Raw genomic sequence first — 10,654 nt, forward strand, 5'->3', positions numbered from 1 at the left:
AATGTGCACAAATTTTCATGATTGGTTGCCATAACAGTAATTGCGACCATTTTTTCTATTCATCACATAGCCCTAAATTTCAAATATTGTACGAGAGAAAAAATATCAGATCAGTTATCTGAATAAAAAAAAAAGGTTATTGATGTGGATGAATGCAAGTAAATAGGCTGTGTTCTGAATGAGTGATTGCAGGTTAATGCCATGTGCAAACAATGCTAGTAAAGACATTTTCATTTTCATTTTCACTAGCATGAGATATGCTTGGTAGAATGGACACCTGTTTGAGCTGGATGACGATGAGCATGTGCGAGCGACTGCTGTTGGCGTTCATGTGTGTGGCCACCGTGGTGCGTGTGCGTGTTCCCTGCTCCATCAGCTGCTCCACCTGTGCTGCACTTTCGCAGGGCACCCGCCTCAGCCCCTCCACGTAGAAGCCCCTCTGCTGGTCCTCTCGCACCCGAAGACCACCCGCAGATCGGCTGGTCTTCGATAGAAGGTCTACAACCTGAGCACAGTTTGAGGTGCCACGCAAGTCAAGTAAAATATTGCATAATGACAAACATCAGCTAGTCATCATTTAGCAGACGGTTTCATCCATAGTACACTTATGCTCCGATTACAAATAAATTGGGGACTGGACTTTGGGAACCGTTAAATACAAAACAGTTAAACGTGAATTCATAAGCATCAGATGAAGCTGAATTCCTACCTGTTCATTGTAGATTTCCAACATGCTGAAAAATACCTGTATTTGGTTAAAAAGAGGTTTTTATTCTTATGAAATATAACAAGTAACAGTATTATTGTTTGCATTTTTTATTATTATTTACAATATTTAGGTCTAAATTTAAGATTTATGCATTACATTTTTATTCAGTTAAAAAGTATGAACATGGTTAAAATATGGCTAACCATATTCAGTTAGTTAAAATGTATGAGACTGAAACAAATATGATTTATTGATAATTATATAAACCTGTTTTTTCCCCCGCACATTCAGTTCATTAGTTCTATTACAAAAATATTATGTTTCTTACCTGTCTCATTTATGTACGTCTGACAAATATGCATCACATTAAGTTCATTAGTTTATGTTAAAGTGTAATCCAAATGGAAATTCTATATGCAATTCAAATACTTAATTTTTGTTTTCTTGGTGAACAGTTTTGACAATGAAAATTACATCAATTGCATCAATTACAAAATTGATTATAATTGCTTTTTGACCAAAAAGTGTTCATCCTAATGAATGTTAAACCTACTGTATTTGTCAACAGGTTATTCCATTATGGTGTCATTTATCCTTCTAGTTTCACTTGTCTTGAGTATAGTTTTGAAAATAATTCTAAATCACACCAAGCCAAATCTCACAGAAACTGAGAGCAAACTTTAACAATGATTGCATTATTTCATATGAATCAAAAGCAAATTTAATCATTACTGCAAAATATTTTCACCCATTTTTCCTGTTTCAAAAGGCACAGCTAAGTTAAGGCTGCTCTGTGCCTTCTCAAAATATTTAGCAAAGGCATAATACATAAAAGCCAGACTTAATTAAGCCTGCTCTGATCCACCTAGTATCAAAGAATATGGTTATCATTGCTGTGCAAATGCATTTATGCCACCTCTGAGCAGCATTAACCAGTCAGTGTAAAGACACCTAAATGCCACTTCAGAAGCCAGCTTTGCAGTGTAAATTTGGCAAAACAGTGAGATGTTACGTAAATATAATGGACAAACCTGACACTGCCTGCTATCTTGCATGCTCTTGATAGATTGAAACAGTCTCTCGCAGAGGGTGGGGATAAGGCCTTTGTTAGGACCATATCCAACCATTGAGTAGCTCTTCCCAGATCCAGTCTGACCATATGCCAGTAATGTGGCATTGTAGCCCTGCAGTGCGTTATCATGGATGCCCTGCCCCAAATCCAGAAACACACTCGCCTGATAATGACCACAAGGGACAGAGGGATTGAACCAAATAGGAACTTTGTTAGTTCAGCTGTTATCAGATAATCAGGCTTTACAAAACCAATTACACTATCACAATAAATATAGCTGCAATTGTAGACTGATGCAAGATTTTAAAACTTTTACAATCACATTTGCAAACATGAACAAAGACGCATCTGCTTTTGCAAGATGAGATATCCCCTATATAACCCGATATCGGTTACCTGGTCAGCGTAGCGCCCACCTGTCTCCTCAGGTACGAACAGACCATCTTTATTCCTACTAAAGCCACTGAGAGACCAGTAAGTGTAGTCGAAAGTGAATGTGCGGCTGTTCTGCGGATTGCGAGGGTCTTGAATACTGATATTGTTGGAGGTCATTGAGATAATGCAGCGACTGCCCGCATCCCGCTCCCTCTGTATAAGAAAAATCTTGAATTTTAAAAGGCTTAAAGCTGTTCTTCCATTTCAAATAGGCATTGTTATAGAGGACAGCCAAATAAAAGCTTATCAAATTAACCTAAAAACAAATTCAAGCACAGCTCACTACATCTTTGCAGTTGAGATGATCTAGCTGCACTAACCTTATTGAAGGGTCTGACCCGGACTGCCACTTTCACACAGTCCTTGCTGGCCATTTCCATTCCCCTCGCCCTCATGCTCACGTGAATACACTGGACATAGAAAACACAGAATGAGTGCCAGAGCGACAGGGTGAATGAAACCTGAGCACTTTGTTACTCTCTCTTTCTACCAGGGCCCAGCAAGATGAATAATACAGTTGCCTTGGCTTCTCTAAAGATCACTTCCAGTCTCCATGCTCTAAAAATGGAGGTAAATAGTGCTCTTTCTCATTTAGGTCATTGTGGCGACTTTTTTTAGATTAACAATTCCTTGTCCTAGTATTTAACCGCTGGTTATTAGTGGCGATTGCTAAGGCAAACATAGCTGTTACTGCTATTGCACATAATTAAGATTTACAGACTTGACTTGGGCTGGTAAAGAACACAGAACACCACTACAACCCTCTATAAGTATTATTATTAAAGCAATATACATATATTGCATCTTGGTTACAATAATCATTTAAATGTCTTTTTTCACATTTTTGCAGGAAAACAGTCGTGGTAAAAATGGTGTAATCAGTACCTCTATGAAGAACTACAATACATCAAAGATTGTAAATTCTTGTTCTGTATTTGAAAGCAAACAGGCATTACAAATGAGTCCACAATGCGGTTCAAAATAAAACTGATGCATTTGAAGAAAAATAAAATAAATGTACATTATTGTCTGAAATGAACAAATAATGCTGTGTTCACCAGCTTAAGACCATCAAAGCAATTAGTCCATCCATGTAATATGGATGATTTTATTACACGTTCAACCAGTGTATCCACCTATATGATGCAACCATAAACCTTATAATTGTTTGATCTGACTTTACATGTTGCACAATCTTTCCTGTAAACAAAACAAGTAACAAAATAACTCACAAGTATCAAATTTTATTTATTATATACCTAAAAGGCTATTTACATTTGCATCAATTAGTAGAAACACATTTAAAAACTAAACTAAACTTTTGGTGCTCAAGTCCCTCAGTGTTCCTTACTGTAAACAGCATAATTTATGATACAAAATTATTTATCCCAAATTAGATGCTTATTTATTCCAAACATTATCCACTGATTATCTTAATTAGAAAACAGCAGGATGTAGAGCTCTTAGGAAGTAAGGAGAGCAGAAAAAGAAATCAAATTGGGAAATGAGCCCAAATTAAACAGTTCACAATCAAAGCTTCTTCCTCCTTGTTACGGGTTTAGGAAAAATGGCATCCATCATGCGTTTGCGGCGTAGGCTCATCCTCAGCGAAGGGGTTTCCTTTTCTTCCGTTCTCTTTTCGGTTCTAGCAATCGGTTCAGCCGGACTGGCGAGGGGAGAGAGAAAACTGATCTCAACAGGAGGTGGAGGTTCTGGAGCAGCTTTCGTTCTTTTAAAAAGAAGACAGAAAATAATTAGGGTAAGATAATCAAAATAAAGCAAAGTGATGCACAACCAACACATTACTCAATTACTCAGACAGGCAGATTAAGATTGTAGCCCAAAAATGCAAAAACCTGCTTTGATTATAACCATGCTTCTTATATTACAATATCAATAGGACTTTGTGCAACATGGGCCATTCACCTGGTTGTCCTCTTCTTTCTGGGCTTAATAACCTCAGTTTCAACTGCAACGCCATCTTCAGGGCCATTGTCCTACAAAAAAATGGAAGAATTAATGAAGCTTAAAGTGTGATGAAGCACAAATGAAAGCTGCTTTGGTATTCAAACTTTATAGAAGAGCTGCTTACCTCTTTGGATTGAGAATCACCTTCACCTCCTGAGCTTTGTGTTTGAGGCACAGGAGACGACAACAAAACCTCTGGAACTTCAACTTCATTTCGTACAACAGTTCCTTTTCTCCTTCCTAAAATGAAAAGATTGCAGATGAATTGGATTAAAGGCATATTAAAGTGTTGTAAATTACTGCAAAACGAGGCATTAAAATATTGACTACCTCTTGTTCTTTTCAGGTCAGCTACGGGAGTAACTGATTCGTTGACAGCCGTCGAGTTTTGTTCTGATACCTTGCTTGCTCGTGTACGTCTAGCGCTTGCAAGTGACTTGCTTGCATGTTCCTGTATTTCATCGGACACCACCAATTTTGATTCTTCAATGTCTGCCGTTTGCGTTTCATTCTGTGATGGAGGTGCTGCTGATCTAGTGGGTCTTCTCTTGGCACGTATAATTTCAGTTACAACAGGAACACTCTCCTCCCTGGCTTCCTCGTCTTTGAGTCGCTCTACAAGGGCATCAGCTTGTTGAGCTTCAGTCTCCACTTTCAGAGGAGTCAAATCAGGTCTTTCTTTGTCAAGATCCTCACCTTGATTCCAGTGCCGGCTTCTTGTAAGTCGTCTTGAAACACTCTGAAGTTGTGCATCATCAATAATAAAGGTTGCATTGTTCACTTTTTCTGCAGTGCCAGCCACTGTCTTTCTCCTGCTTCTTGGAGGAGTTCTAAGAGGTTGATTTAGAGTTGTGGCTTCTTCTGCAGTATCTTGTTGGAAACTTTCTAAAGCTAGCCCTCTGGTAGACTTGCGTGTAACCCTACTAGGACTACTACGTGCTTTGGCAGGCTGTATCGTCTCCTCTGGGACTTCTTGATGAGCTTCTGGAACTTCAATGATTGGTGCTTGGGATTTTTTGGTACTGTGTCTGACCTGTGTTTCTGAGTCGTCAGTGGACAGAGCTTCACCATCATCATCATCAACCACTGTGCTCCTGGTTCTTCTGGATCCTTTCCTAGGTGTAGCTTTCTGTGGGGTCTTGCGTGCCGGACTTGCAGGCTTTGATACTTTCTCAGAAGGCATGTCTTGGTCGTTCTCATTAGAACGCTGTTCTGCATCTGCTTTTCTTGAGCTTCTTCTGGGTGTAACAGGAACTTGATAGTCTTGGAGCTGCCTGCCACTCCTTGTAACACGTCTTGGTGTTGAAGGTACTTGAGAATCCATTTGTTCCTCTTCAGTAAGATCCTTTTCTGCATCAAAGTTGGGTACAGGGAATGCTACGGTTTTCCTAGTTCTCCGTGACGGGCTGCATGGCACCTCTTTAATGTTCTCCAAAACTTCCTCAAAATCTTTTCCAGATCTTTCAATTTTTGTTCTGGCAGGTGACTTGGGCCTTCCTGGCGACTTTGGCCTTCCTGGCGACTTTGGCCTTACCATTTGTTTGGTTGTGGAAAGTTCCTCAACTTCTCCAGCCAATATGGGTGTAGTGTCTATTTGGTTAGACTCAGTTATAATGTCTTTTGCAATGGTTGACACCTCTGTGTCCAATGTAGAAACTTCATTGACCTTACCTAAAAGCTCTTCTGAATGCAAGACTTTCTGTAGCAGAGAAGACTTGAATACTTCCCCATGAATAGGAGTATGTGATACTTCCTGCATGACGCGAGGACCAGAATCTAGCTTGTCACCATTGAAAAGATCTTTTGTTTCTTGAAGAGAAGGTTCTGCTTCTGTTGTGACTATTTGTTCAACTGTCTGGAGGACCTCAGCTGGCTGGTCTTCAATTTTAGGAACACCAATGACAACAGGTTCAATGTCTGATACCAAGTCTTTTACGTCTTCCAATCTGTTTTCTGGAACTTGAACTGTATGATCCAAGATGACAACCTCAGAGTTAGTTGTAAGCTGATTCTCCACATCCTGAGGTTCTTCTGGCTCAAGAAGAGGTAGTAATGCTGCATTATGGTCCAACTCTGAAGTGTCAGGCAGTTCCTCTACTTCTGGATCAAGCATGAGCGTGAAGCCATCGGACTCTTCTGGCATTGTACCATCTGGTGCACTGCAGAGGGTCTGTAAAGTTCCTCCATCTACAAGATGTGTATGCTGCTCCTCAGCCAGCTCTACAGGCACCAGGAGAGTGGTGGATGGCTTAAGCTCCGTATAACACATTGCATCTTCCTCATTTAGATCTGCAGGGCCAAGGCCAACCATTACCACTTCACCTTCTTCTTCTGGCATGTCAGTGTCTAGAACCTGCAGAGCAAAAAAACAAAAAAAAAAACAATGGGAGAATAAGTACATGTACAACAGGTCAGTGTTTTAACATCAAAATAAGATTCAAGTGATGCACGCACTTTCAGCTGTGCTTCAGGTGTGACCAGTGACAGCACCGCATTGGCTTGATCCTGGAGGTACTGCTCATGTGGTGGGAGTTCCTCCATGTAAAGGGCAGGAGCAGGCTGGTGGTTACTCCTGCCATTACCCTTTACTTCATCTATAATCTCAACCTCACTACCTGAGTCCTCCACCTTCTCATCTCCAGACTCTTCTTCATCCTCTGACTCCTCTGAAAATTCGGCACTGGAGAGCTCATCAGTGTCATTCAAGCTCACTACAGCTATTTGGAGAATTATATGGTGGTTAGATCTGGATCATTACCATGTTGTTTAACGTTAAAGACTATAATGTTAAACCTGAGATGGACTTACATCTGGACTCTAAGGTAGCAGGTTCTGATGTTTGTGTTTTCAGATCTGCTGCATTCTCAGAAGTGGGCTGAACTTCCTTAATGTCACAACCTGGTTCACTATAGGGTGTAGACAGAACCGACAAAAGTCAAAAAAGGTAAAATGGCAGGACATGAGAAACATATGTAAAGCAGCACCCCAGAAAGCATGATGGGCAAGTCATTAACAAGCACCTTTTGAGTGATCCCTCCCTAATACTGGACCGGGTTAAAGTTGGAGACTGATCCAGGCCAAATAAATGCTGTTCCACAAAGGCATCCAAATCTAAAATATAAATCCATTTTAGACATTAACTTCCTACCAGTACAATTATCAGTCATAAAAAACAATTACAGTACATTTTAAAAGTTTGGGGTCAGAACTTTTTTAAACATTTCTGAAAATCTCTTATGCTCACAAAGACTGCAGTTATTAGTTTAAAAAATACAGTAAAAACAGTAACCTTGTGAAAGATTATTACAATTTAAAACACATTTTTTCCTGTGAAGGCAAAGCTGAATTTTCAGCAGCCATTACTTCAGTCTTGTGTCACATGATCCTTCAGAAATTAATATGCTGATTTGGTGCTCAAGAAAAAAATATTGTTATTATCAATGTTGAAAAAGTTGAGCTAATGAATATTTTTGTGGAAACCCAAATACATTTTTTTAGGATTCTTGATTAAGAGAAAATTCAAAAGAACAGCATTAATTTAAAATAGAAATCTTTTGTAACATTATATATATTTACAGTGACTTTTGATTAATTTAATGCAATTAAAAGCTGCATAATTCATTATAGTAAAAAAAAAAAAAAAAACACTCTTACTGACCCCAAAGTTTTGAAAGGTATTGCATGTCAAAAAAAAAAAAAAAAGTACCCGAGGTTTCCATAGATTCCTCTTTACATTCTTCATTGATCTCAGCTTCATTAGTCATTTGTTCGTGGTTCACCAACTCAACTGCTGGTATCTCATATACAGAAGCCTCACAGACTAGTTGTTCTGGTACTGCCTCTGATACCTTTGTGATAGCTGGTTCATCAATAGTGTCATAAGCGGCATTTTCCTCCATGGACTGGTTCACGGGCTCAATAGTAAGAGGAACCCCGAGAGCTTCAACAAAAATGGAGGATGTGTTTTGTGACTCTTCAGCTTCATTTGGTTCCTGGATTTCCTGATGTTTAGAAATCTCAGCCAAAGCTTCTAGGCTTGGTTCCTGAACTTGAACAACAAGCTCTGGTTCCATAACTAGATCTGGCTTGAGAACATGAGCTTCTGAAGTTTCCTCAATCTGCACCTCAGTTATTTCCCTCACACGATCGTTCTCAATATCAACATGCACCTCAAGATTCTCACTCCTACTTTGGGCTTCTTGTGTATCTGAAGGTCTCTTTCCATGGGGCGAGTCTTCCTCTGCATCACTCTCCTGAGCTATATTCAGCTCTTCCTCAGGCAGCGTAACAGAGGGTAATTCTGCAGTTGTGCAGTCTTCTACAGGAGGCATAGTGTCTGGAAGTCTTACGGTCACCTCCCGATCCACGCTGTTGTTTGCTTGTGTTGCCATAAAATCCTCAGGAGCAGGAGCATCATGGAACTCAAGAGTGGTATCGGACTGATTGGATACAAGACTTGCTTCTTGCCCCAGACTAGGCCGTCGCACAAGAGTGGGAAGCACTTGTTTGGACTCCGTTGCATGGATCTCTTTGACAGAGGATCCACTGTCAGATTCCACATCAGGATTCTCTTTCTCTTCTAGTGAGGGCATGTACATCCTCTTTAGATCTGCTTCTTTCTCTTCAGCATCTGAATGTTCACTCCAGGCTGCAAAACTTGCTTCAGGAGGTAGGGAAGATATCTTAGGTGTATTGAGCTCCCTGCTTATTGGAATCTGTAAAGAACCACAACTATATTAATAAAGCAATAAATCTTATATTTTTTTAATTCCTTTTCATCAAAGCTCATTTCACATTTGCTTTTAGATGTAGAAATGGCATGTTACCCCATTGCTCCAGTGGACAGAGCCCTTGGGAGCTTCTGGCGAATCAGCCTCCTCTATGAAGGTAATGCGGCTCTCTTTGGAGCGGAGAGGAGGAGTGACTGAACGGCCTGGGGAGGCAGAAGGCGTGGCCACAGGAGTGGGACGTAGGCTGCTCCTCAGAATAGACTGTGGGGTGAAGGCTGAAAAAACGGGGCCAGATGCCAAAGCTCGAGCTCTCTAAAAACCAATGAGTTTATAATGAAGAGGGTAATGTCTTTCAACACTTGAGGAAATACATACAGCAAATTTAAAGTCACAAATATGTTTATGAGCTTTTGTGCAAAGTTTCACAAACCATAGGGTCTCACCTTTACCACTTGCGGAGTTTGTAGCAGACTGAGCTCAGGAGCCTTGCTGACACTCTTCGGACCAGCCCATGAGGTAATGGACCTTGTAGGAGTGCCAGGCAAATTAGTGCTCTCTGGAGAATTGTGGGAAGATGGCTGCACAACCAAGTTCAGAAGCCTGGTGACAAAGCAAGGGAGATGTTACTAGTGTCTTTTGAGACATAAATAAAGGAACTTTTAACTAGGGTTGCAAAGGGGCGGAAAATTTCTGGTAAACTTCATCTGGGGAATTTTGGAAATATTCCAAGGTTGAAACTTACCAGGAATTTATGGGAATTAATTGGAAATTTGGGGAAATTTATAAAACTATTATATACAAACATAAATATAAACATTTTGTTTGATCATAGGCTCCAATACAATACTAACTAAATCTAATACTAATACAAATGTTATAAATGACATTTTTTTATTTTTGGGGGGGAATCTGTGATGCTTTTTTCAGGATTTATTGATGAATGAAAACTAGGGCTGCACGATTAATCGCATGCCATTATCATGCAATAGAAATCTTTTCTAACAATCTAACAATCAAAAAAGTCTTTACTATTACTTTTTATTAACTTAACACATCCTTGTTGAATAAAAGTATTAATTTATTTCAAAAAAAGAGAAAAGATACTGATACCAAACTTTTAAAAGGTAGTGTATTGTTAACCTTTTTGTTAACCTTGACGTCAAGATTTCAAAAGCTTGTGGCTTGAAAGGGCTTAAAGATAGAGATCTACTGTAAATTAGAAAAATGTTGGGCATGACCGAAAGTTTATGTGGGGTGTAAATATACTCATCTAATTTGCATATTATGACGTAATTGGGGGCAGCCATCTTGAATTTCATAATATTCAGGAAATAATAGATATTGAATTGATGTTTGAACTTATTTGCATGTTTTTTTTTTGTCTTTTTATCCTCATTCCAAATGATCAGAAAAGCCTCTCATTGCATGGCACAGCGCACAGACCTACCCCATACTGACAGCACCGTGTACCGCGGCCACTCCCACCTCTTTGGGGCACTGGATTCAGAGCGCTCTGACTGGATCCAAAGAGCTAGTGCTACTTCCAGCCCTACTTCTCATAACCCTGCTGCCTCTACCTCTAGCAACAGCTCTCCTATGGACACTACGACCACGTCCACCGCTGCCACCCCCATCCCCGTTGGGCAAAGGGTCGAAATGATCACTTGTTTGTGCTTCGTGAACACTCTCGCCTTGCACGGCGGCACCATTGCGCTGCAAAGATGTACCGGGAGAAGCGCG

At 40.0% G+C, this 10,654-nt stretch overlaps 2 protein-coding genes across 3 annotated transcripts in view; both read right to left on the minus strand.

Annotated features, from left to right (window-relative positions):
- The window catches only part of kif28 (kinesin family member 28), a 13,769-nt gene extending 10,393 nt beyond the window's left edge, over positions 1 to 3,376 (minus strand). The window contains exons 1-6 of the mRNA XM_016478352.1: positions 3,102 to 3,376; positions 2,537 to 2,626; positions 2,178 to 2,369; positions 1,741 to 1,944; positions 710 to 745; positions 278 to 505 (exon numbers count right to left, since the gene is read on the minus strand). Coding sequence (XP_016333838.1) covers positions 278 to 505; positions 710 to 745; positions 1,741 to 1,944; positions 2,178 to 2,369; positions 2,537 to 2,611 — 735 coding nt within the window. The 5' untranslated portion in view covers positions 2,612 to 2,626; positions 3,102 to 3,376. The remainder of the gene's footprint in view (positions 1 to 277; positions 506 to 709; positions 746 to 1,740; positions 1,945 to 2,177; positions 2,370 to 2,536; positions 2,627 to 3,101) is intronic.
- A 75-nt stretch (positions 3,377 to 3,451) lies between these two features.
- Positions 3,452 to 10,654, minus strand: part of LOC107681954 (protein ELYS-like) — a 20,990-nt gene continuing 13,787 nt past the window's right edge. For both annotated transcript variants that reach the window (XM_016478338.1, XM_016478330.1), the window contains exons 27-36: positions 9,358 to 9,514; positions 9,011 to 9,226; positions 7,891 to 8,899; positions 7,205 to 7,295; positions 6,993 to 7,090; positions 6,639 to 6,901; positions 4,515 to 6,537; positions 4,309 to 4,424; positions 4,143 to 4,213; positions 3,452 to 3,945 (exon numbers count right to left, since the gene is read on the minus strand). In XM_016478338.1, the coding sequence (XP_016333824.1) occupies positions 3,747 to 3,945; positions 4,143 to 4,213; positions 4,309 to 4,424; positions 4,515 to 6,537; positions 6,639 to 6,901; positions 6,993 to 7,090; positions 7,205 to 7,295; positions 7,891 to 8,899; positions 9,011 to 9,226; positions 9,358 to 9,514 (4,243 nt within the window). In that variant the 3' untranslated portion in view covers positions 3,452 to 3,746. The remainder of the gene's footprint in view (positions 3,946 to 4,142; positions 4,214 to 4,308; positions 4,425 to 4,514; positions 6,538 to 6,638; positions 6,902 to 6,992; positions 7,091 to 7,204; positions 7,296 to 7,890; positions 8,900 to 9,010; positions 9,227 to 9,357; positions 9,515 to 10,654) is intronic.

The sequence above is a fragment of the Sinocyclocheilus anshuiensis genome, unplaced genomic scaffold, assembly GCF_001515605.1.
Source record: "Sinocyclocheilus anshuiensis isolate Anshui unplaced genomic scaffold, SAMN03320099.WGS_v1.1 scaffold1098, whole genome shotgun sequence".
In the NCBI taxonomy this organism is placed as follows: domain Eukaryota; kingdom Metazoa; phylum Chordata; class Actinopteri; order Cypriniformes; family Cyprinidae; genus Sinocyclocheilus; species Sinocyclocheilus anshuiensis.